Below are 27,171 nucleotides of genomic sequence, written 5' to 3' on the forward strand. Positions count from 1 at the left end.
TTCCAGGCATGTCCCACCGGGAGGACGGGAGGAGGCCCCAGGGAAGACCCAGGACACGCTGGAGGTACTATGTCTCTTGGCTGGCCTGGGAATGCCTCGGTGTCCCCCCGGAAGAGCTGGAGGAAGTGTCCAGGGAAAAGGAAGTCTAGGTATCCCTGCTTAGGCTACTGCCCCTGCAACCCGGCCCCGGATAAGCAGGAGAAGATGGATGGATGGATGGAATTTCAAGTATTAATTCAAAACTAAGGTGCTTTTGCAGCTTTGTACTGAGAAATGTGACTGATAATCATCTAATCTAATGTAGGTTTATTCCCAAACATTAAATCTTAGAATTACTACAGTATATTTTTATTTTTAAATGCCCTTTACTTTGTATTGTCCTCTAGTCATCCAGTATTTGTTGATGATGTACATTTTCAAAAATATTTAACAAAAGATTGATTAATAAGCACCTACATGTGACCATACACATAAACATAAATAAACTTCATTTTAAATACAATTGTCTTCTACCGGAAGAGCTGATCCTACCTCCTCCTCAGGCTTCTCCTCTTTGCTTGCTGCTGGCGGGTCCTCAGTCACACTCAGCTGGGTGGTCACAGCGGCAGGGTTCTTACGGCGAATAGATCCCCGGGATGAATCTGTGATACTCTGGATCTGTGGTGACGCAGGTGGATGAAAGAGGACAGAAGTCAAGACATTTTCACTGTTATGAGCGAGCAAGTCAGGAAAGTGTTGAAAATAAGAATAACTCAATTGCAGTTATTACAGTTATTGACCAGGCAATTTTAAAGTTCAACAGAATTTGGGGGAAGTAATAATAGGATAACACTGAAATCAATATCTTATATATATTTTTTTCACATTTCTCAAAACACCATTATGCTACCGCGGATTGTTTGCAGCAGACAATATTCATAGAGAGGGTATATGTGGTGTCCCACTTCTCTTTTTAACCATAGTTATGCTTTTTTGTCTGGAGGGGCATATGTCTCATGTTAAATCAACTCAAGCCATGCCATGTTGGGCTGTCAAGTCATGTCAAGTTTATGTGTGCATCTTTGATATCATTTCAGAAGAGCAAAACTGACATGAGTAAACTTTCTTACCTCTCTCTCACGCTCATTCTTAGTCAGGTTGATCTGTTTAAGCATCTGTGACCGTTGTTCCATCACAAGGGTCTTCTCGTAAGTGTAGGCTGAGATGTCACTGTCATGCTACAATAAGAGAAATGAATTAGCTTTTTCTTTATTTTCCCCGCTTTGTTTATATTCCCTTTTTACAAATATATTCATTGCAATAACCCTCATGCATGTCTCTACTGACTCTTCTGTAGATGCCCTGATGCAGATGCAGTCCACAGCTGGATCTCCTACTAAGAAGTTTTTTGTGGAATGTGTAAAAGATGACATAGGTTTGAAAAAAAAAAACAATTTATTCAACAAAGGACCAAGCATCCAGTCAGATGTGTCTGTTGCTGTTCTAAATGGCCACACCTGAATGTGGGGTAAAAATCCTCCGATTACAAAGAAGAAAGAGACACAATCAATCAAACATGAGGATAATTGAGTGTAGTCTGGATTTTTCCTCCAATTAAATAATGACCCAAAAAAAAAAGAAATCTGTTAGTTTCTGGACCCATTTCTTCAATAAATGGATGTGGGTGTTAAATTGTTATTTTTGGAAGGACAAAAATTGTTAGATGTGCCCCACCACATATGTATTTACCTCTAATTATACACTGATCAGCCATAACAATATGACCACCTGCCTAATACTGTGTACAGAGAAGTCAGTGCAGCAGCCGGTTGGCACTAGTGTCAGACAATTTCACCACTAAAGCAGCTGAATGTTTTTCTTCATAGAGACCCTTGTCAAAGTTACTCAGATCTTTGCCTTTGCCTGTTTTTCCTGCTTCTAAAACATCAACTCTGAAGACTGAAGATTCACTTGCAACCTTCTATACCCACACATTGACAGGTGCCATTGTAATGAGACAACCAGTGTTGTTCACTTTACCTGTCACTGGCCATAATGTTTTGACCAATCAGTTTACCGATATTTAAAAAAAATAAATGAGAAACGTCCTGAGAAAGCTCACCATTTCAACAACTTCAATCATAGCGTCAATACGGAGGTGATAGAGGAATGTGGTCAGGTCCTTCTTCATCTGGATGCTGTTGTCGTCCATCTGGGCCACAGTAAAGATGCGCATCTTGCACTTCCTCCAAACCTGAGGAGCAACAGCATCATTTCTAAGACATCCTTATTGTTCCACTGTTTTCTGATTACACTTTGTGGGTTCTTATGGTCGGTAATTAACATGTGGTGTGATCAGCATCAAGAAATCTGCTTGTATCTGCTTGATCAATCTTCAAGAAACCCGAATCTGACTGTAGGAGCTTAGGCTCTGCTTTCCAAGTTTCCCTGTTTGTACTGTATTAGTAATGTTTTGTGTTTTGTCCTTTTTTTTTGTACTAATAAAAAATACTCAGTACCTTGTGCTGACGGAGAAGGAAGGGAAGGAGCATCAGCATGCCTCCATCATGGACAATCCACCACACATCAATGTGACCCTCAGTGAAGCGCTCGCCATTGGATGGGAAGGCCGATATGTTCTTTGGGACGAGCAGAGCCAGGTGAGCAGCAGTGGTTTCCCTGACCAATTCTGCAGAACAGAAAGACAGCTGGAGTGAGAGATGCAGGTGTTAGCTGTACTACATCTACAACCTGTGTTCATTGGAAACACTGTTTGCAATGAGAGTGATTCACCATTTTAAGGTGGATTTTGTTTTGAATTGTTCTTTCCATCTGTATTATTGTCTATAGTTGACCTCATAGGGAAATTCTGACACTGATGATTTTATTGTGACTATGTATGTTGCTTAACCTGACCCAGTAATTCTGTTATGCATCAGCAAATCCTTTTCTGTTTAAATATGTTAATCTTTTTTTTTTTTTGCAATGTTGCACTTTATGATTAGGGAGATTTTCTTTTGACCTATGACCTCAACAGACATGTCAAATAGCAGGATGAGCTCTAGGGATTTTATCAGCCTGAGATACTTTAGCGGCACAAATGCTGGATATAAAATGAGTTTAAAACCTGAAATTGTTGGTTAAAGAGAAACATCACTACTCACTAGCACTTCCCTAGTCTAATTAATAATCTGTCTCAGCTAAGGCCAAAGCTTTGCGGTCTTTCTTAATGGAATAACCTCTTTCATTCTTTTTTTTTTTTGCAGTATCTCACCAATAAAGTTCCTCCAGGTCTGGTGCTCATCTCCCTGCTTCCAGTTACGAGGCCAGGAGACCAGCACGGCATTATGTTTAAGGCCTCCCAGCCCACTGGCCTGGAGGAGGTGGGATGTGGCGTCACGCAGGTTTGAGGACACAGTAACTTGACAGAAGCCCTTCACTTTTTCAGTTTCCATCAGTTTATGCAGTGCCTAGGAAGTTATGACAGAGACAATAAATGTTATAATGGTGTACAAGGTGAAAATGAAACCTAGCATTGTGCTAACGTCAATCTGTGTTACCTGTGAAATTTAAAATGTGAACTATTTAGTGGCATCTAGCAATGAAACTGCAGAATGCAACCTTGTGACCACCACTCACACCCCACCACACACATTTTCAGGTGCGAGGAACAGTATGGTCAACAAAACACGATTCCCTGTCTAGAGCCAGTGTTTGGTTTGTCCATTCTGGGCTACTGTATAAACATGGTGGCACAGCGCGGTTGGCTTCGACCAACTCCCTATGCAGATTTAAAAGGCTCATTCTAAGATTAAGAAAATGCAACAGTTGGTGGTTTCCAGTGATTACACACTAATGACAACATGCTAATATATCACTCTACATATTATAGATTGAACCTTTAAAGCATCAAACCACAGTAAAGCATCCAGTATTTTCAAGTATCCATATGGCCATTGTTGTATTCTTTGATATGCTTTGACTGTATTTTTGGATTAAGGATTTTCTTTATTGACACTACAATGAGCCTAAATTGACACCATGTATATAGTCATGGTACTCCATGCAGGGGAGTGGAAAGGTAAATACTGAGGAAGCATTGAATAAGGTTAATATGGCATGAGTTTAGACAGATATCCATTCAGCTGGCTGGAGATGAAATTAGAAATTTATACTTTGTTACTTCAGTCATGCCTCAATGAGAAATTCTATAAAAAGTTTTTGTACTGAAAAAAAAAAAACTATTCTACAGATCTGAATGAAATAATTAATTGATTAAGGGCATTTTACTATTGAATGAATGTATTGTGTTGTACAGTATTAACATGATGTGATTTTTCATATTTTGACAATAAAAACTGTTAAAGATTGTCCTTCGTAGCTCCTGCACCAGGCCCACCTGCTCTGCACGCTGGGCCTGGTCGTAGTTCTCCAGGTAGGTGCCCTCCAGAGCTGTCCCAACAATGGTTAGACCTTTGCCTGCCTTCAGCTGGTTGGTCAGAGAAAGCAGACGAGGCTGTTCCACGTTTTGTTCTGCATCTGTACTAACCAGCACCAGCAACTGAGGCCTGAATTGATTGGAGAGCAAAGGGGAGAGAAATTGAAAATACAGAGCAGAGAAAAGTAGAAAGACAAGCTAGAAAAGGGCAAGAAGAAGAAGTGACAAATAAAGGCGTGAAGACGGAAATGGCCAAGTTGGCCAAGTAAAAGTCCTTAATGGAAAAGAGAGACAGAGAAAAACAGCATGAAAGATGCACATGTTTATATGAATTCACAAAAGGTTTCTGTTATTTGGCATCTGTGATGACAAGAATCGCATTAACTAAGAGAATGCCTGAACATGTGTAGACATGTAGTTCATTTCTATGTTAATTAGATCCATGATAAATGAACACAGTGTGCAACTTTGTGTTTGTGTATCTTACCTCCAGTTCTTGGTGTGTGGGGGACCTTCCTCCAGCCGCATGAGAGCATAACGTGCAGCACTGAGGGACAGACCTCGGATCCCATCTCCCCACTCTTTCTCCGCACTATGACACAGACAAGAGCCAATCAATATTCATCAGTAAAATCATGAACAATAGTTTTGCAGCTTCATGCTAAATTTAAAAAGTGACAGTGATACAGTCAGCACAGATCTACTTTTAGATGACAGTTTGACATAATGCAGTGTGATTAAGAATTAGGCACCACTCATAAATGTCAAGTTAACATGTCATTCACCACAGGGAACCACAGCACTAAAATACCTAGTGTGCAAGGCTTTGTAATACTCCATTATAAGCTTAGATGGATTACTGAACAGATCTGCCAGGTACAGGCACAGGGGCATAAGGGATCAGGGGGCCCCCGAGATAGAGTCTTGATTGAAAATGACAATGATAGTTCCTGCTGTAAACTTACAGAGCTCGGTTAAATGGCGGGATTCAAAATCACATTTTCTTTGTTCTGGCTCACAGTCTTTTAAAACTGAATATCTGTCAACCAAATTCAATCAAACTTTTTGTTTATTCATTTCTTCATATTAAAATTGCACAGTATTGTGATGTCGCAGTAACATTTCACTGAAAGATATGGACAGTTTCTACAAAGACACACAAAGTGACTATAAAGAGAGGCAAAATGACAGCAGAGAATCATAATGACTACAAGGAGATGCAAAATAACTGCAAAGAGACAAAAGGACTACAAAAAGATCTAAAAAAAAAAAATACGACAAATAATCTTGTTTGTAGTTGTTTTACATCTCTTTCAGTTTCTTTCAGGCAGACCTGCTCATATGTAGGAGAGATGTGGGGGCTTTTAGCTCTTATGCATCCATTGTCTCATAATGTGTCCACTTACCCTGCAAACTCGATATACTTGTAAATAGAGCCAGCAATTGCCATAGCGATAATAGCGTAGTACCAGGAGCAGAGGAACATGAGAGTGAGACACAAGCTCATCCCCAAAAAGGACAAAGCCCTGAATAGAAGGGTAAATAGACAGTTAGGCAGAGACCAGTGTATTTCAGTACAGAATAATGATTTAAAATACAACAATGCAGCTGCTTTTTCTGTTGCTAAACTGACCAGTGGTAGAACTTGAAGCGAGGTCTCCAGTTTGGAGTCCTCAGCAGCGTTTGTAGGGCACAGGCCAGGTTTACAAACATGTAGCACATCAGAAAAAACCTGCAGGGAACACACAATGGTAGAAACTTCAATTGTTTTTTGGCATACCAAATGAAAAAAGCTGTCTGCACTTATGTTTTAATGAGCTGAGCCCATAAAATCTGGCTTATGCTTATGCGTTCAAGGAAAAAACAGGGAACCCATTGCTCTGAAATCTCCAACTGTTGGTCCTCAAAAAAAGCAGTAAATCAGAAAGTTTGTTTCAGTTCTCACATGGAGAGGATGGGAGCCACTGAATCCAGGGAGGCAATGAGGATGCCACTCTCACAGATACAAGCTGTCAGCAAGAGGGACCATGTGGGTTCTCCATTGGCCTTCCCATGGCCAAAGATCTGCAGGGACCACATTAAAAACAAATTAACAATGTTGCCACTTTAAAGTATGTTTGTTTAAAGTCCTTTATTCCATATGTCCCAGAATGAAAAGCCATTAGAAAGATATGATATATACAATAAATAAACAGACAGACTGACCCGCAGAGCAGGGACAATGCCATCCTTGGCTATGGCCTGCAGGAGGCGAGGAGCTCCTGTCAGACTCTGCAGCCCTGCCCCGCAAGTGGAGAAGAAGGAGCCAATCACAATTACCCACGGTGACGGCCAAGCTAATGTGCCAATCACCAGGTTCCCATGCACGCCTTCCCCAAACCTAGATGGGAAGATGGGAAAAGTTCTCACATGCTTACCATTTTAAACACACAAAAAATGAGCTTTTTGTTTCATTATTAATAGTCAGGACAATATGAAAAGAAGATATAGTAAAGTTTAGTGTTTGTCTCAGGTAACCAAGAATGAACTTACTTGTCTCTAAGGACCACACCCTCAATGCAGGCACCAAACAGAATCACACTGGACATGTCTAAACAGTTATGGATTAGGAAAGTAATTTTTATATGTTACACAGACAACGTATTTACTGTGCATTTGATTTTTAGTTGGCTCAAATATCCTAAGGTCAGGTTGATAGGACTTGAATTTAAAAATGCTGAGCTTTTCTTTTTGAAGATGCACTTAATGAGCAGATAAAGAAATTATCTGTATTTGCAGAGAAAGGTTTGCTCTGTTTAGGATAATATCTCACAGATAAATGCTATTTTAAGCAATACCCTCATACAATAATATAGGCAGTACAGTGATTCAATTAGAAATCCTAATCACATTTGGTTAAACTCCAACCTGCTACTGCCACATACAAGGAAGACATTCAATATGGCTGTTCCAGAGGTAGACCTGCAACTACATCTGCCTATATATTATGGTACGTACAGTATGTAGCAGCCAACTATCTCTGTTAAGTTTAACTGAATCTGGGATATAAAAAATAAAAAAGTCCCTGCCATAAAAATGCAAAAGGACAGTTTGGTAGGAAAAACGCAGCCTAAAAACTATTTTAAACTGATTAAGAAGCTAAATCTCTGTTACTTAAGAGAAAGTAAACACTGTATCCCATCAGTGATAAAAACACATCCTGTCAGTCAGAAAAACAATGCATTACCCCTCAAAATCAGAAGTTATGACTTTCACTATATAAAATGTTGACATGTACAGTAATTTTGTCAAAATTGGACCAACAAAGTCTGACATTTCATCACTAAGCTAACAAGACCATGAGTGGTTATATGGTTGGAACAAATGAAACAATTTTAGATTTAGTGTAAGGCCATAGTTAGGTTTTATGTAATATTCTTGTGGTGTTCATTTAACTACCTTAAACTTGCAGACCAGACACTATTGTAGGTATGGTTGGTTTAAAAAAAAAAAACAAAACACACACACATACACAAATCTAATGAAAATCCGTCTTTGGCCTCTGCAGTGACTCTTGTTATCCTGCAGATGGCAGTAGTGAAAGGATACAGACAGTGGAGGTGGTGGTAATGGCTGCAATGGTTCCAACAGGGATAGATTTCTGGGCATCACGCAGGTCTCCGGAGCGGTTGGAGCCAGCCATGATGCCTGAACAGTCGAGAGTTGAGTTGAGAAGCAAATTTGGTCAAGGTCTGAGATTTACACACATACAGACTCAGGGCATCTAGGAAGCATGAGAATATTAATGTAATCCTACACATATGGATTCAGAAGTGTCTAGTATTGTGCATGACAGACATGCTACAGAAATCAGTTTTACTGAGCTATGTTGCAGGTGACACAGCAAAAAGATAAAAATCAGTTGAGACACTTTTCACCTGTCACCGAGGGGAAGTAAATGCCAACCAGCAATGTAAAGAAGCTGGTGATGTCAGCCAACACGTAGCGGTTAGCATTGGTCAGGGGGTCGTCCTGGTCTTCCACCGAGTCTACATCTTTCCTGGCAATCAGGTCCCCCTTCTCATAGTAGTTCCCAAACAGATTCTCTGGATGGGAGAGAGAAATACAGGGAAGGATGTAGATGGTGAATGCTCCATGTAGAAAAAAGCAGATTAAAAAATGACCTAATCATGCTCTCATTGCTGCCAAATTCCTGTCCAGTCCAATCCAGATTTTCTGACTCTGATTTAACCAAATCTAATTAATCCACTTTGTTATTCATGGTTTAAGTTAGAATTTTGCCTTTAAATGGTTTTGTAGAAATGTTGATACTAAGTTTAGCCTGGGGCTACATTAGCTAAGAACTTACAGCTTCATAAGAATTCAAATATCAGGTAATGATGTCTCCCATCGGGGCAAAATCTAGTACTTATTAATCAATACCTGACTGAAACATGGTTAGTACAGCTCTAGGTTTACTCTAGTTTAGTGCCTCATCTCTGTGATGCTTAACCTTTTGCTATATTTCCTAGAAAGACTTTCAACAGTCACCAAAGAATCTCCTTTATCCTGCTGCAAATAGTTAAATGCCATCAGTGAAATGTGCAACAGTGATGGCAATGGCAAAGGCATATTAAGTGGAAAACACCAGATGTTTTTTGTTTATTTGATAAAAGAGACAATTGCACCCTTTCAAAGTTAACGTACATTATGGACTATTAAAGCAACTACTGCCAAATGACAGAAATTGTAATACAATGGCTAGAAAAAACAAAAACAAAACTGCAGCTAATCTGAAAACACTGTTAATCTGCCCTATTTGATATATATATACAATAATATATATATATATATGTATATATGAACCAACCTGCCAGGATTCCACTTGTGATCCCTGGGATGCCCTGGGCCTGAGTCACATTATTGGCAGTGAAGTACTTGTCACAGGTAGCGTTGAGGAAAGGTGAATCACAAAACATGCGCCACAGCTGGGTGGTGACTGTCCCATTGTCTGTCTCAATGGTCTTGGCACACACATCAAAGGTCTTCCACACCAAAGTGCGGTTCCCCAAGAGACATACACTGTAGAGAAGAAAAGCACAAAATGCACTGATGTGTGTGTGTGTGTGTTTTCTTGTAAGCATATTGTTTTGACTTCCTTGGTAAAGATTTACAATATTAAATACAGACAATACAACATTCTGCCCATCACTTGATTTGATTGGAGTTTGATTAAACTGATCACTTATAATGCAACAGCAATACACAAAAACAGAAAGCATAACTAAAAAAAATAACTAAACCTATACAGTAAGTCAAAGAATGTCATGTTAACTTTAGCCTGAAATGACTGCAGGAACCTGAAGGTATTGATTTCTATTACTGCAGATAAGACATCTAGGTTAAAAATGTGCTACACTGGAATAAAGATCTAAACTGCATACTGCAATAAAGTCACTGATATAACATCAATTCACTTTCCATCCAAATTTAGCTTAGTTTAGCTTGTTTTCCTACATCACCTTAGGTAGTAAAGATGTATATTATAAGTGCTGATGTTTGAGTTAGTCTGGGTTATGGTTAGGTTTTCTGTTGGACTGTCTTGGTGGTCACCGCTTACGGGAAGTCAGGTGGCTCGATGGCGGTCTTGATGACCCCGGCGTAGACAGCGAGGATGGAGAGAATGACGCAGGCCAGAAACACCAGGGCCAACTTATTGACATACTTTACGCCGACAAACACCACCGTGGCCATGGACGTCAACAGGATGGTCCCGTACACGCGCATGTTGTTAAGGAGTGCGGCCTCTGCTTCAGGACCTTCCAGCCCCTCCAGGGGAAAGATGGCTGCTTTTGGCACTATGTAGATCTGAAGAAGATGGGTTACATTTCATGTTTTTTTTTTTTTTTTTACCTTTATTCATCTAGGGAAACAATGCCTGCAATTTTCAGAATAAAAGTTCTAAACATTCTCATTACTGCTCAGGGGCATCTTGGGTTTAGTTGTTTAGGGAGTGCAAGTGTTACTCATCCACTTTCCCTTCTCACTTTTCCCTGCTCTGTCTGGGGATTTTAAACTGGCAGATTTTGAGTCACAATCCTGCTCTTTAGCTCACTGCTTACTGTTGAACATTTTAAATTTCACCCTGGGTAACACAAGAGGAAATATATTAAAAGAAAAGTGAGAAAAGTGGTGAAGGATGAAATGAATGAGGACAACCGTGTCGTGTGTGAAAACATGTGATTCTCACATTAACAGTCCTCTACTGGAGCTTGAGGCAGAGCACATAATACTGACTGTTATTTTAATTCTGTTTAATTAAAGCAAGCATGGTATTAATTTTCAAAATTAACTGCCATTATTACACTTTTACTATGGGTCAATCTAAGAATAGTCCCATCATATATAAAATGGCAAACCCCTAATTAGCCCATCAGTATCTCTCCTCAGCTTTAGATGATTCATGGCGAGGCTGTTACATAAGCATGGGAATCTCTCTTTTTTATATAATAATTTGATTCCCACCCAAACTCTTAAACCACCATAAAGAGCAAAGAATACTGAGAAGAACAAGCAGGTCATGCCTCAGCTTAAGATGATTCATGGCTCAGTTTGGTCATTTAGCTGAAGAAACTGATTTGATGGTAAGAACAACACATCACTAGGCAAACAAATCTCCTGCTTCACTGTGAACTGCTCATGCTTCCTAAAATAGCAGCATCAGTTTGTGTTCTTGGCTTGGGTGGAAAGATGAAACATATTCAAATCAGCCTTCTCCAGATCCGCTCCTTACAATTCTGCTGGGATTGTTATTTTACAATAGAAACTAAGCCAGCTTTGACCCAGAAGACAGAAATAACCCCCAGGCATGATCAAACTCTGCATATCCATTACAGGCATCCAGAAGGAGAATAATGACAGAACAAAAAAAATAACATACACATAGACTCTGGTATGTTGATAACACTGGTCCAAAGTGATGAGAGCTGTTTCAAGGAATAGTCTTGTTACTCTGCCAGTGTCTTGATCTCTCGCTAATGCAGAATTTGCATAATTATTCAATACTTCATGCTGCATGGAGGAATGCAGTGGAAAAAGTGTGGAATAAAAGGCGGAGAATAAGGAGGAGGAGAGGAATGAATATTTAGATGAACGACCCCTGCATGTCATCAGCTGATCACAGCTCACGCTGAAGAACACACACCTTGTGAAAAAAACAGTTTCAAACCACAGAGAGGTGAAGAATCTACTCACGGAGAGGGACTATTTTCACAGTGTCATGTGGCACATACTGGTGCTATGTGATGCTGCTGTTCTTTTTGCTGGAAGCACAGGGTTTTACTTGTGATCGCCATTAACTATATTTCACTATGAAACAGATGTTGTGAATAATATGTCATTCACCTGCAAATGATTATATTTAATAGATACATGTATCTATTGTAATATTTGTTATTAAGTAATTATAAATAAAATAATAAAACATATTCATGTATTGTGGATGTGTCCTAAGATCATAAATTTTGACATAATGACAAAAACCATATTTGTGACTTGTGATGTCAGCTCTGAATCATTTACACTGTATCTCAGGTTTAGATGAACAGGCTTCACACCTGTTGCTAGTGTGTTACAAAGTAATTTTCAGGAAGAACAGTAGGGAATGTCATGTAACATTTGTTGATTGGTCAGGCAATATTGGATTAAATCAAGTATCATTAAGCAGTTGCTTCAAGACTAGCTGTTTGATGCTTATCCTTGTCCACACACTAGTAAATTCATCTTGATCCCATCCCAAACAAAACTTTAATTACCTCTAGTCTGCTGGAGTAACAATGTGAATATTGTCACTGGCTCAACACTTAACTTTCTAAAACACGGCGAATTGGCGACGCAGACGCACTGATGAAGTGAATGAATGACAGAGGAGTGGGAAGGATGTTTCTCACCAGGAGGAGCTCGATGGCCCCCAGGATGTACATGGCTCCAGCGAAGGTAGTCCCCAGGTAGAAACAGATCCCCACTGCTCCCCCAAACTCGGGGCCCAGTGATCGAGATATCATGTAGTAGGAGCCTCCAGCTACACACAAATACAGTAATGTTAACAGACACCTGGTAGTATGTGTGTGTAATGTTTGTCTGTATCAATATATATTTTTGTGAATTTGTGGTTTATCATCATACAAAAAAAGGACCTATTTAAATTTGATCATAAAATATAATTTATTTATAGACTATGAATTAAATGTTCTTTTGAAACATTGTCTAAGTGTAAAAATTTGTTTTCAACATATTTTTCTCCAGCAGTCGCAGCTTTTCTCCTGATATTTTCTTATCATTGTAGGTTACCACAGTGCACAGTACTTTCTGACATTGCACAAATAAATTAGTTGAACATAAATAAATAGAACTTAATCAGCACTTTGCAGCACCATAAAGACTGGAACCACTTATAACGGAGACAGTTATAATTGCTGTACAGTCCCATGATTCTGTACAAGCCTGTAATTTGCTCTGACCCCTGCTGTAGCCACACCAGCTTGTAAGTCATCATCATCATTATATAAAAGTACATTACAAAATATATCTTTTCTGTTTATACATTAATGTGTCTGTATACAAATACAAACACATACATTCAGTTTTACATTTCAGACATTTGGCCGATGGTTTTGTTTTGTGTAAATAACGCTGTGTGATGACAAGTTAAAGTGCACAAGATCCCAGACTAAAGCTTTCAATGTTTCTGGGGATATCAAGCTGTGCTGGGTGTAATGTGCCAGAAGCAATCAGTGAAAAGAGAAATTTAGAAGCGGACAGCCTCAAACAGTGATGACTGTGTGGTGCCAGCGTCTGCTCACCCACCTGGCACTACTCCATTGGTAGCGATGGCACTCATCGAGATGGCAGTCAGCATGGTCTACACAGAGGAGGAGGGGAAAAGGCAGAGTAGCAAAAGGAAGAAAATTAGATCATATTTACTTGAATCTACATATACTGTGACACTAAAAAGTTCAGCTGAGTTCCTCATCCTTTAGTCCGCTAAAGAGGCTCACTCATTGTTTTCTTTAATACATTTAAATAAACCCCAGTTTTCTGCCTGAAAGTAATCAAAACTTAGTACAGTAATTTAAATTATTGTCCTTTCTTGAAGTTTGACATGTGTTTGCCACTATTTTGGGCTATAAAGTAAAGAATTGGTTTCCATCAGTAGATGGAAAAACAAAACAAAAAAAAAAACAAAAACAAGTTGGATAAACTGACCATTGTTGCTGCGAAAATTATCATACACATACAAATCATACACTGTTTTAAATGTTATGTCATCTGCCAAAGTTAATTCCCCTTTTTTTCAGATAGCAATTTTTAGAAGTCATATTTTGCTTTTCCTTCCAATGATGTCCATCAAAACAGTGTCAGACCTGTGATATATGACATCAAAATACCCTGTGATGGAGTCTACATGGGCACAACAAGAATTTAGAGAAATGCTAAATTCAAAAGGTGCATAGTTGCTGATTAGATAAATAATAATGCTGTCGGGCCTGTCAACAGCTGTCAGAGCACATTCAAACAACCAATGACAACTGCAATGTAATTCTTGCAGAGGGAGAATAACACCAGAAGAAATGTAAGGGCATGCTAGAGTGGAGATCAGTAGTCGCCTACAACACAAACCGCTAGTTCTCCCTGCCCTGCAGAGGAAGAGATGAAGATGCAGGCAGAAATCAGAAGATTGGTTCAGAGGAATAAAACATGACAAAGTTCAAAATAGAGTATGAGTGAAAAAGACAGAGAAAGAGAGGAGAGAGAATGTGTGTGACAGCACAAAGACAGCATTAAGATTTCATCATCTTTTGAAACACTATTGTTGAATTTCTGAGGGTCTTTTTATATTGTCTCCACATGAAAGAGAGTGATGAGATAGAAACAGAAGGAGAAGATTTGAGAGCAGGCTGGTAAAAATAACTCTTCATTTTTCCCTTCTCTACTTTTCTGTAAATACGACCTCACTGCTATTATAATATTTTTCCATTTTTATTATTCCTTTACTTGTTGAGACACTTACTGTTTTGGTAATTATTTCAGTACATATTTTACAAAAATGTTGATTCAGTAGGAGATTGGTAAGTCCTGTGCACACTTCTTTGTATCTCATTTTTACATTTACAGCAGCAACAGTTGAACTGGGTAATACAATAGAAGAAAGTCTGGTGAATGCAGCCACGGGGCAACATGTCGATTGTGTTTGACTATCATTACATTTGTCTCCATGAAGACTATAATGTGGTTAGTGTCACCTGAGGGCCCCCGTGGACTGACAATCAGGAGTGAAGAGTGAGTGGGACTGGGCTCTGTTCCTCTCTCTAATCTGGTCATTATGAGGACACAAGTTCTTCTCCCACCACAGCAGATAAGACAGTAATTGTTTAAGTGTTTTATCTGATGTGGGTGGCAGCAGTAGCCATGCAGAGGTAGTCATTCACATACCGATTCACCACGCAAATGTACAGGGCAGCCACCAAAGGACTCAAACAATTTACGGACAGTACTGCCAAGTAGAATTAATGTACTGTACAATAAAGGTAACCTAGGACTGGATTACATGCATTTCAGTGGTGATTAGATAACATGGAAATATTATTGGTTTTGTTACCAGCTTCAGTCTTTTAGCACAGTATAATTTATGTAGCCATCAAGTGCATATTTAGGACCTTTTTCACAGGCTTTGTATTTTAATATGAACCAGCTGGACACGGTGTTTTAAACCCATACTTATTGAGTTCTAATTATAATTAACTACTGAATAAATAATAAAGACAGCTGATATTTCCGGCAGCAACATCAGCAGTTGATGGCAAAAAATTACCTGCTTCTGTGTCTAATCAAAGGCTCAGTGTTTCAAAATCCACTAGGAATGTCAGTGTTGTCTTTCACCATTATCACTGTGAACTGCATGTGTGTTATATAAGAACAAAAGCTCGACAGGTGTATCCATTTTTTTTGGTGAATGGATACATTTTGTTATTATTGTAGATTTGGTTTTGTAATTGTAAATGACAATTCGTCCAAGCTCCAGACATGGGAGAATATCTACGCCAACTTCTCAAAATTCATCAGTTTGACTGAGCCTGGTCATTTCAATTCTGTTCCAGTGTTAGTTTCTGACGGCCTGACTGTCGTTTTGTTTTAACTTAGTTTGAGCTTTTGTGGAATCGAATTTGGTCACTTTAACTTTACTTTTATCAATTTCCTACTTTGATACAACATGAGCCTCTGGGCATTGCTGCAGACATGAATGTCATCAATCAGCTGCTGTCACAAACTCAGTGGACTGGTCTAACCATCCTGCACTGATCTCAGAAGGTCACACTAAAAGATTTTAAATTACCTGGATCAAAACACCAAAAGTTGGTACAGTAGATCCTGTAACAAAAATTAAGAATTAATCTTGTGTTTTTTTTTTTTTTGTCTTGTCGTTCTTTCCTGTTGAGACAGTCGATGACTGTGCTATGAAAGTTATTTTACCTGATGATCCCATGTTTGAATCAGCAGCTGATTAGTGCACAGACACTGGAGGCGGCACTGTTCTGCCAGAGCAGGTAGGAAGTGCAGCATCTTTTTTCCTACTGACCCAGAGCCTGTAGCCTGTTTTATCGTCCCACTTTCAGGCAGTGCAGGTAACCTAAAACTGATAGAGTACATACTGCACACCTGTCCGCTAATGGTATCTTTCTCTGTCTGAAGTCAGTGCTTGGTACCTTCAAACTTGCATGTACTTACACACTCTCAGGCCTCCAAGCCTGTCAGCAGACAGCCTCAGATTATGCAGCCTTGCCATCTGTCTCGTCTATATGAGGTGGCAGACAGCTTATATATCAGGCAAATAGGACACTCTCCTTCTGAATACTGGCAAAACTTGAATAATTGCTAAGCTATAATGATTATGGCTGAGCTAATTTACATATTTAAAAAGTGTTTCCTACCTGATACGCCCCTAATGCTGACTGCAAAGGACACTTTAGGTCTGTTTTATCCAAAAGCTAGAGACTAATTTGGCCTTCAGTCGACCTCAGAGATGAGCGGAAATTGGTTTTGACAGGAATGGAGTTTTCAGTCTGCCCTGAGAGTGTACTTCATTAGCATGCTTTATTACACAAATGCAGTTTTGTCAAGTACAACTTCATCACTTCACATACAATAATTAAATAAAGGTACATTTTTAGTGTGCTGTTTCTCACTTGAAATCCCAGGTGGATGGTGTACTGTAGAAGGTGAAGGTGTCAGGTAGGAGAGATTAAGGTGATTTTTAGTTTCAGACTGACACTGGAGATGGGGACTGAAAATACTAAGATGAAGCTGTGTGAGAGGAGGAAAACCAGGGCAAAAACTGGACTATATGTGCAATGGGAGGGAAAGAGGAAATAATAAGACACTAAAAAAGGTTAAAGAAATGGAGGAATTGGAGGAGATGAGGGTAAAAAGGGAGAAAACCATCCTTAGCATTTAAATGAGTCATAACAGAGGGCAGGCCACCCTTCCCCTCACAGAATTTGGATTCAAGACCTGGAAGTAATGAGAAAGGCCAAACAACAGATGACTTTCCATCTAGAATCTTAAATCTCATCTTATTGTGGTGACAAGCCTGCATTCATTACCAAGGCTAAAAATTCATCCACACAGCGCATGTTTGAAAATATCAGCTCAGAGAGTACTGTCTTTCTGTAATACACAGGGTTTTAAAATGGTTCATTGTCTATATAATTTCATGATTAATGCCATAATATGTTAGAACTGTCCCACATGGAGGCAGTTTCTTCATATTATACTGAGCCACAGAATATACGGGGTTTCAGCAGCACTTTAATGTTCTGTCAAAATGTTGCATGACAAAAAAATAATGGTGTAAAGTGCTAGATAGCTCCGGATATGTGCTGCTATGATTGAACATCTAATGAAAAGTGCTCAGTCATTCATATCCCATCATGTGAATAAAATACGAGGCCATGCTGTACATTAGTGAGCTTTACACCAGAAGTCCTGTGGATTTCGCTAAGGTGGAGATTACTGCATACATGTATGTACACACACTCCTCCTGTGGTTTGTTGCTGGCAACCCCTGGAGGGTTGGATGACTATGTGTTACGTAAAGAGCTCAGGAGCGGAGAGGTGGGGGTTTCTCACACACAGTTCATGCCCAGGCTTATCGCCCTGGGGCTCTGCGATGAGCTCAGTGTGACTGATAAGAAATACTATATGTGTGTGTGCATAGGTTTGTATGAGAGACAGAAAGAAATACGTTGTGAGAAAAAAATGAAAGCTAGAAGGAACAAAATCTATTTTTAGGAGCCCCCCCCCACCCTCCTCCATTATTTTTAATATTGATTTTAGGTTTTTTTCCAGAAGCTTCAAGAGAATATTTTTATATTTAAAAATGCTGATATTAAACTGGAATAGAGCAATTATTCACTTAAGATAGCAATAAAATTTTAAAATGATAAACTGTCCAATGTAGACATATTCAAAATCAGTTATTGCACTAGGTTAGTCCACAAACTACCAACCACATCACAGTTTGAATATCTATGCTATTTCTTTTTTAACTAGAGATATAGCATTGAATTGTTAGATCAATTTCCCAATGCGAACCACATAGAAATCCACAGAAAAACAGTTAAAAAAAAAAAAAAAAAAACTGCTCTCCCTCATTATGCTGTTTCAAAGCACTCCCTACACTGTCACACAGAAACATGATTAGGAAGCATATTGCCCGTGTGCCTGTGCAGGCAACTTTGCTATGGTTGGGATTTGAGAGGGTTGTTCTATAAATACACTCTGTGTTAGAGGAGAATCTAGGTTGCACAAACACAGGCATGCCAACATACAGTCTTACAAACCAGAGAAAATACAGATAACTCTAACAACTGGCCTGTGCCATTTAAGTTAAACTGATGAAGGAAAATTCATTGTGCAAAATTTAAGTGAAATATAAATATAATGTTTTCCTCATGCCTGACACAACACTGTCCATTTGGCACAGGAGACTTATATTTTGAATGGAAAAGCACATTAGAGAAATGTCCTCTCAACAGGCACTGTGCATGTTCCCTGACAATCAAATGCATCAAACAAGTCAAACACAATCAGTTTGTAACAGCCACTCAAATCAATGACAGCAGCTTTGTCGATCCTGTGGGACAGTGTCTGTTATAATTCGAGTTTCAGGGCCCCGACTGGGTGTCAGCTGAAAACCAAAGTCACTCTGACACATGACTACATCTCCATGCCACTGACATTAATGGGAACTGGGAAAATCACACTATATTATCATCAATTTTGTTCTTTTTACAGATTAAATGCATGGTGAAAATATCCTTTTTTGCATCTCTCAAAGGACTGGGGCATCTGGTTTGGAACAAAATCTTTGAAGACAACCCCTGTAGATAAGGTGATGTGCCTGCAGTTACAGCAACATATACTCTCTGATCAAAAATAGGATACAAGTTAAAGCTTTCTCAGTTGAAATGCTGCCTTAGTAAGGTTTTGTTGGGCTCAAAGCAGGGTCAATATTAGGACCTTAGTGAGTAAAAATAGATTTGATAAGAAACTAAATCTATTTTTAGAGTGAAAACTATAAAACATGATAACTGATGTTTGTGGTGACTGTCTAGCCAATGCATGTTATAACTTATGTGGTGGCATGTTTCTCTGTGCCACAGAGCTCCGCTGTCAAACTATTAAAAACACATTAATGAGCCCACACTGCAGCACTGACTGACATGCTCCTTCATTATCATCAACATGGGAACCGTAGTCTGGGGTTACCTTTCCATCCTGCCGTTCATAAAGCTGCAACAGCGCTCAGCTGTTTAGTGAATTTAAAAAAAAAAAAAAAAAAAAAGAAAGCAAAAAAATCCATCCGTGTTTCAGTTTTTTTAGTTTTCAGTGTCACTAGCAACAACATCAACACTTTACATACAAAAAAAGATAACAAACTCACTGTGGCGCAACACATGAAGACGATGGTAAATGTCCCAATGACACCTCCGATTCCCACCAACCAAGTCATCCTGAGGAAGAGGATCACTCCGAAGATGTTCTGGATACACGGCAGATAGACGCCCATCAGAGTGCCGAGCTGGGGGGCCTGTGTGAAGATAAGGGGAGAGGTTACTCAAACCTCTGAAGCTTTCATGGCCCAATGAGTTTAATTAACAGCTTTATTTGCAACAAGGGGACATGATTTGTTCTCCATTTCATGACATGACTTGGCAGTTGGCCTGCAGTTTCCCTATGTAATTTTTTGTGAGTAAGTTTTTGAGACAGACTACAGACGATATATATTTAGCTTAGTGTCACTTGTGTAGTCTCATAATCTTGACACACCAGATGTGCAGCACTCTCTGAAACACTGAGACTGCTGCTACATTTTGGTGTCTGTGTGAACAAATGAAAAAGAAGTGTCTTGTGCATAGAAAACAAAGCAGCACAAGAAAAACACACTACAGATGGCCATACAACCATTTAGGCAAAACAGACATTTACTTGTAAGACTACACAGGTTATTACTTCCAAAGACCCAATTTGTAATTGTAATGTGGTGCTTTGGGGTGCAGTTACTGCTGTTCCAAATGTGTTTTCCATTATGCTATTCTTTCTTTCTTTCTTTCTTGCTACATTTGCAGTTAGACATTCATTTTAAACTGTGATATCTGATTTAGTACACTATTTTGTACATGAACTGCTTGAAGTCTTACAGTTTCTCCAACTACTTCATTTGCCATATTGTACATTTTAATAGCATTTTTGTTTAAGGGTTTCTCACGTTGCTTCCTATAAATCGTTTGTATATTCCCAGTACAATAATTACTTTACATCTAGGAAAAAGGCAAACTTTGAGCTCAGAAGGCAGCCAGGGGACCAATCTGTTCAATGGGTGAATGGAATATTATTTTATTTTCTTACAGGCTCTTTTTTTTTTCTGGTAGATTTGTTCTACTTGAGTTTGCTGCAGTGCTGTCCCTGGTGGTGGCTCAGTGGACGAAGAGTGGGCTGCTGTGTGTGAGAATTGATTTCAAGGACGTTTGATTAAAGGCCATTACTGACACTTGGACAAGATGTATTTTGTCACACTTCAGATTGATTAATAGGTTTCTTTTCCTGAAGGTTTCAGAGATGTTCTAGATGTTCTTGTTTGTGAGTTTGTATGAACCAGTTTCTTTGTGCACATTATATGAATATGTCCTGTGTGTGCATCATTGTGATGACATGTAATAAATCTGAAGGGCACATCAGCTGACCCCATCCATAATAAAGAAATATTTATTTCCTGCTTCATCAAGGACAGCTTGGCCAGTGAAGGGTAATTATACCGATATCCAGCCAGGACCAATATTACCAGGTGATTACATCATTACATCACTGATAACACAGACAAACCTTCGCTGTTAAATCTCTGTGCCTTAATACAAGGAAACATGAGCAGAAGGCTGGTTAACTGTTGTTTATGGTAGTGAAGACAAACATGAGGATTGGTCACAAAAAGGTTTACATTTCTGATCAAACATAAAATGTAGCTGTGTTATATTTAAAATCCCAACAGACAACACATATAGAAATTTAAGATTAATAGATTTTATATTACACATTAACTAAAACTAAAAACTATCTCCTTATTGCATCCAAAAAGAGGCTTAGCTAATATCATACCAATGCAGAGCTTCAGTGCCAGAAATTTAAAGAAAATCCATCTATTTTCTGTCCGTCTGTCTTAAAGTTGGAGGAAAAGCTTCATACAATTCTAACGTCTTTCTCATATTTACTCTCATTAAGCTGGTTAGTTTATCTTAGCATAGCATGTTGGTTTTTGTATGGATTAAACAAAGAAAATATAAAGTGTTAATGAATGACTTCAGAGCTTCTGGTAAATAGCTTTGTTTCCTTCCGACTGAAACATTCAAGTTTTACTGCCTTTTTCCAATCTTCAGGCTAAGCTAAGGGCTCTGGCTGCAACTCGGCAGCAAATTCACATTTACCCTGCAGAAAGTGCTATAAAAAAACACTGCCTGGTTATCACTGATGATCACTAATGTATTTTTTTCAACATGAACCAACAGTGGTTATTAAATGTGCTGTAACATGATGGACACTACACAAGATGGAGGATGGGGGGAAAAAAAGGTCTGCGCTAGGAAGTGACAGCAGATGCTGAATTCATAAACCAGACTTTTAATCAAATCATGCTGACAAGTGGCTGACATCAAATGAATAATATTGTGTCTGATGCTACAGTATGTGATTTGTTTGGTGAGGCCTGCTTTCCAACATTAATAATGCAGCATTTACAGAGAGGAGAGAAGAAGAGAGAACAAGAGCAGGAGAGCGAAACAGACAGAGAGCTAGTCCAAACAGGTCTTACAAATATAATTATCTTCTAATTTCCTTTAGCTAAACAACAGAGTAGGAGCTCACACTCGGACTTGTAATTAGCAATGTTATTACTTTACAAACCCCAATGCAACTGAGAAGAGAAGCAAAAGACTTATAAATATGTCAAATCCGATCATATTATATGTTATGTGCACATGCACTAGATCACATGTTTTTTCAAATCAATTATTATGTGGCATTACATTGACATAACTTGATGTACAGCGACATCAATGGACCAGGCAACATATCAAAAAAATGAATAGTATTCTAAGCAAACTGTCCTTTATATTATCCTCATTTTAATCTAAATAGTCAAAATGTGGTTAGAGACACCATTTTCACATCGTCAGACCATTGTTGAAGGATGAAAAATAGAAATAGTCAGTTATTAGTAATTGTCAGATTTAAATTGGTACTCAATGGTGCCCTGTGGAATTTTTATTTAAATTAAGTTTCTGTTTACATTCGGCGTAATAAATGTTGAATATATTTTGTTTTTCACAAAAGAAAATATGCTAAACTAAATTTCCAATATTTTCTTGAAACCTGCATTGTTTTCATTCATGTCTACATGGCAGCATTTGTATTCTTCCCTGCTTTTGTTGGTGCACTGCAGCATTTTTTGACATATTAAGCACCTGTGCATAAGCGGAATAATGTGAAAATGAATCAGTCAATCAAGTCAGTCAATCCTGAGCTCAGTAATTTGTTAGTCTGAATGTTCAAAGCACAGACTGGGCAACACTGTCAAGGTGGGGAGTAAACTCACAGCAGCTGTCGGCTGTGATACACAATGTTAGATAAATTTCAAAAAACCATCTGAACCATCCTCTCTATAAAAAAATCTAACATCTTTCCACTGGCTAGAGATAAAGGTTTCTAAAAAATTTTGTGCAAGAGGTTTAAATTTTTATTTATCTCTTGTGCAACAGATGATCTTAATTCAGATTTCTAATTCCTTTTCTTAACAGTGCAATTATTCTTCACTTTTAACATATATATATATTTTGTTCTACTGTTTTTATATTGGCCCTGCTAAACTGTGTTTCTGATTTTGTATCTTTTATTTATTTATTTTATTTTCTATTAAGTTACATCTATTAATTATTATCAAAAAGCATTTGTCACAGTTTATTATTTGTATGTGTGTCTGAGCACACACACATTCGGTATTCCATAAAGCTGAAATATAACCTACTATCCTGAGCCTTTTACAACTTAATCCTCGCAGTGGGGGAATGTCTCAAACTTCAGCATTGTTATACTTTAGTCAAACATCTACATCATGGTCTCCACAGCTTGTTTGAAAGCCACAGACACCTGATCAGATAGATGTTGCAGTATGACTGTTAGTTTGACTAACTATTATAAACATGAGCATAAACAGGGAGTTAATAAAAAACATGACCAGATCATGATTTAGCCCTATGTGGTGTTGTTAAGCTGTTAAGATGAAACAAAAATGAGATCATTTGAATTTTCTTCCCCTTTCATGAAACCTAAGCAGCGTTACCCTTTTTCACCTCCATATTTTTTTTTTTTCTTTTCACAACTCTCCCACTGAATAGCAATGCTGTAATTAAAAAGTCTGAGTTTCCATTGGCAGGTCCTTTGGGGACTTGGTGTGTAATATACATTAGCAATCAGGTGTTGCAGGGAGAAAGGTTCCCCTGCCATCAGCACTTTGTTGTTAGACCCAAAACTGCTACCACTGCACAAAGTGCGCTGAGGGTAGTTGGTAATAACAGGTTCTTTATTAAAGGGAAAACCTGTGTGCATTTACAGTGTAGAGTACAAAAACCTCCAAGAGGCTGGAGATTTTAGAATTCCTGTCAAAGTCACCAATTCTTATAAAAAAATATGTCTAAAACTCAATTGACTTTGTGTTGGTGCTGTTGAAGTCAAAAAGGTGAACAAATATACTTCAAATATACCTCTTTTTCATCAGATCCTAAGCAGTTTCCACTACAGATACATCAAAAATGCAAAAAATAGACAAATAAAAAATATACAGTATTGTAAATTCGAGGAGAACACTGAAGATAGACTGTGGGTTTCAACAGAAAGCATAGTGGTAGAACAGTTTGTCCAAAACAAAAAACACAGAACTTAAACAGTAACTGAAAATAATGATTTCAGATTATATTCATGTGCCCTAAAAGGTGTGTAAATATAGTACTACTCCACACCACTTCAGAGGACAGTAACATAACCAAAGTAGGCCATACACCTCTCCAGACTGCAAAATGTCAACCTCCCCGCCTGCTTCCTCACACAATGCAGACCCACAATCAAGCAGGCCTTGTATGTTGCTGTGTGGTATGTATGTCTGAGGTAGCTCAAAGCTGAGTGATCAATGCTAATCCAGATTCAACAATAGGTGGGCTTTGAAAAACAGTGTCTGTCTACTGGAAATCCTGGGTGTTACATAAGATGTACAGACACAGATAATAGATACTGAGAGGGCTTACACGGTGTCTGAGCCTTAACATGATAAAACACGTCTGTGGTAAACAGCTACCAAAACAAAAGAGAAAAAAAAAAAACTAGTGAACTAATGCTTCTAATGACTTCATATTGTGAAACAGCCTAAAACAGATGGAATGGCTGTGTATGCATTGAATCGATGACCCCGTTGGGGAAAAAGGCTGCACGTTTATTGAAAGTGCCGCTTTTTTGTTTTCATTCAATTGGTATTTCATTTGTTCATTTGTGGACATGCATTGCTGTGCAGACCAGTGTCTGTTCTGATAGATGCACATGCTCTCACATTCACGAACACACACAGACACACACACACACACGCAGTTGCAGTGTCTTTTTAATGGACTGGGAGCCAGAAGTGTGATGATTTCCCCTGAGAGCGAGCCACCGTAAGCAAAGAGAACACTGACTGCTGCAGAGCTAACAGGTAGGCCAGCGTGGCACCACTGAACTCAAGAGGAACAGCTGCCCACCAGTCCCCTGGGAAGTGTAGTCAGCCCACTGAATGCATGGCTCAGGTGTGTTCGACGCACAACAGGACCTTTCAATATATCTGCCGTGTGGCCTATTTCAGAATCCCTGCCTCCTGCTGCCCTACCACTTACCACTAGCCTCTCACCAGACTGGACCTCTCTGTGTCTCTGTCTCTCCATTAGACACACTTTATTCACACTAAACTGAACTCTCAAACTCACTGCAGCAATATCCTAATATGGTACTACAATAAAAAAAAAAAACCTAAATTGTATCCAGTAAGACTGCCCTCATTATAAGAGTAACTGTACTGTATATTTGTTTAAAGATTTAAGCCATTCTATTTTTATGCTTTCCTGACAAATAACCTCTTACTAATAATAATTATTGTTGTAGCAAATGTGGAAATAGCAGGATGTTATTGTGGTGTCACAGGAGCTGTTAAGAGGAAGACTGGGGCCTACGGTTGGGCCAACAAAACGTACAGTGTTGCCAGCGGCATCGATATCTGACACTAGCCTCTCACTGGATAATACTCAATGCCCTTTCATCTCTGGAAATGGAAATTAATGTCTGCTTCAGAGACAAGAAACAGTTACAGCAAAGAAAAGATGTTTGAGGCAAGGTAATACATAAACAAATATTGCCTTGTAATTAAACATATTGAATAAACTGTTTGGCTATGATTTCTGTGTTCTCCCGCAGCCTTAATTTGACACTTATACAGTAGATAGATAGATACTTTATTCATCCCCCATGGGGGAAATTCAGAATGGACATCTTCTAAAGTGCTGAGGCAAAGGTAGTATATTCTCCATCCCAGAGTTTGGAGAAAGGAGGAGAAGAATTAAAATGGGAAGCTGAAAGCAACTTCATATCCATAGCCTGCTGCAGGGGAAAGAAAATTAACAAGGGCAGATTGGTAGAGGGAGGAATGTGGGGTGACTACATACAGTATCTGACTCAAGTTGCAGTAGAGAGTAAAGGACTGTCCAGGCCCTTAGGCTATGGGACACACTGCCATCTTACTTAGGCTGAAAAAACAAGTGCCATTTTTTTTTTTAAAGTTGCTGCTTAAAGGATTTTTTTTATGCTTGCTAGTAGAACCAGCATCTACTAAATCCCTTTGGACCTGTGTTGCAAACTTTCTATTAATTTTTTGTTGGAGTTGCCTCTGTCTGCACAGGGCAGTTCATACAACAGCAACATACACATGTCATGTCAACAAGAATGTTTAAATGTTTTTTTCATTCATCAATACATTAATCTCTCAAAGTAACATATGTAATATCTTGATTTATTTAGCTACTTGATTTGATAAAAACTGGAGAGGAGAGGAGAGGAGAGGAGAGGAGAGGAGAGGAGAGGTAAGGAGAGGAGAAAAAAACAATTGAGGAGGGAAAAGGAGGAAGTGAGAAGGAGAGGAGAAAGCAAGCAAGGAGAGGAATATAAAGTAGAGAAGAAAACAGAGAGGAGATGAAAAAACGAGAGAAATAAGATACTAGTAGAGAGGAGACAGGACAGGAGAAAACAGAAAAGGAGAGGTGCATAAGAAAGAATAACTGAGGATGCACACTTACTGTTTTCATTACTTTGGAGTCAGAAGCGTGAAGTGGAGTGCGTGAAGTGCTAACAACAGTGAAGGAGCTTGTAACGCCATCTCCACGCTCTACTGGCCAAACAGGAGCTGATAGGGCAAATGTGTTTCTGCTCAGGTGTGCTGAATTATTTAACAGACAGCGAGAGGAGAGGCCAGCAAACATCAGCCTCCCTGACTGGCTGTGGATGAACCAGTCACTCAGCGGTCAACACTGTGTGTGTGTGTGTGTGTGTTTAAAAGCGTTATTTGCTGCTTATCTGTAAAACACTGTCTGCTGCAGCCAAACATCCTCTGTAATACTGAAGGCTCACTACCTTGAAACTGTGTATACATGTGTTACTAGAATATTCTAGGCTAAAAGACTCCACAAAGCCTCATGCGTTACCACCAGTTGTGCCACCGCTACTTAGCTGCATCAGATGCACTGCTAAATGTTTCTATCTACTAATGCACATGTCCTGCTAAACAGTAGTTTCCACAGGGAAGTGTAAAACATATTTTTATCCACAGCTGTTCCACAACCCTAAAGACAAAGGTTATTTCAACCCAAATGAGGATACTTTTCAAAACTTAACTAAATTGTTTGTGCACCTAAAACTGATGGAACCATGATTGCTACACATTTATAACTATGGTGTTTATGGTCTTATCCATGAAAACAAAGATCTGGTCATTGTGCTGCTATAGGTCGTATTCTAAGGCAGAGACAAACGGAATAAAATTTAACATACATGTTTTTGAAGATGAATGTTTTACCTTTTAATTTGGCTTAATCATCATTTAT

General features: G+C 38.8%; 1 protein-coding gene across 2 annotated transcripts in view; it reads right to left on the minus strand.

Annotated features, from left to right (window-relative positions):
- The window catches only part of slc12a5a (solute carrier family 12 member 5a), a 123,889-nt gene that overhangs the window by 2,874 nt on the left and 93,844 nt on the right, over window positions 1-27,171 (minus strand). For both annotated transcript variants that reach the window (XM_026306887.1, XM_026306886.1), the window contains exons 4-22: window positions 19,398-19,544; window positions 13,262-13,316; window positions 12,346-12,476; window positions 10,017-10,264; window positions 9,267-9,478; window positions 8,335-8,502; window positions 8,006-8,104; window positions 6,950-7,007; window positions 6,623-6,797; window positions 6,363-6,481; window positions 6,051-6,149; window positions 5,824-5,943; window positions 4,905-5,009; window positions 4,379-4,547; window positions 3,254-3,449; window positions 2,499-2,668; window positions 2,102-2,233; window positions 1,110-1,217; window positions 532-657 (exon numbers count right to left, since the gene is read on the minus strand). In XM_026306887.1, coding sequence (XP_026162672.1) covers window positions 532-657; window positions 1,110-1,217; window positions 2,102-2,233; window positions 2,499-2,668; window positions 3,254-3,449; window positions 4,379-4,547; window positions 4,905-5,009; window positions 5,824-5,943; window positions 6,051-6,149; window positions 6,363-6,481; window positions 6,623-6,797; window positions 6,950-7,007; window positions 8,006-8,104; window positions 8,335-8,502; window positions 9,267-9,478; window positions 10,017-10,264; window positions 12,346-12,476; window positions 13,262-13,316; window positions 19,398-19,544 — 2,637 coding nt within the window. The remainder of the gene's footprint in view (window positions 1-531; window positions 658-1,109; window positions 1,218-2,101; window positions 2,234-2,498; window positions 2,669-3,253; window positions 3,450-4,378; window positions 4,548-4,904; window positions 5,010-5,823; window positions 5,944-6,050; window positions 6,150-6,362; window positions 6,482-6,622; window positions 6,798-6,949; window positions 7,008-8,005; window positions 8,105-8,334; window positions 8,503-9,266; window positions 9,479-10,016; window positions 10,265-12,345; window positions 12,477-13,261; window positions 13,317-19,397; window positions 19,545-27,171) is intronic.

Source organism: Mastacembelus armatus, chromosome 5 (genome assembly GCF_900324485.2).
Source record: "Mastacembelus armatus chromosome 5, fMasArm1.2, whole genome shotgun sequence".
NCBI lineage: Eukaryota > Metazoa > Chordata > Actinopteri > Synbranchiformes > Mastacembelidae > Mastacembelus > Mastacembelus armatus.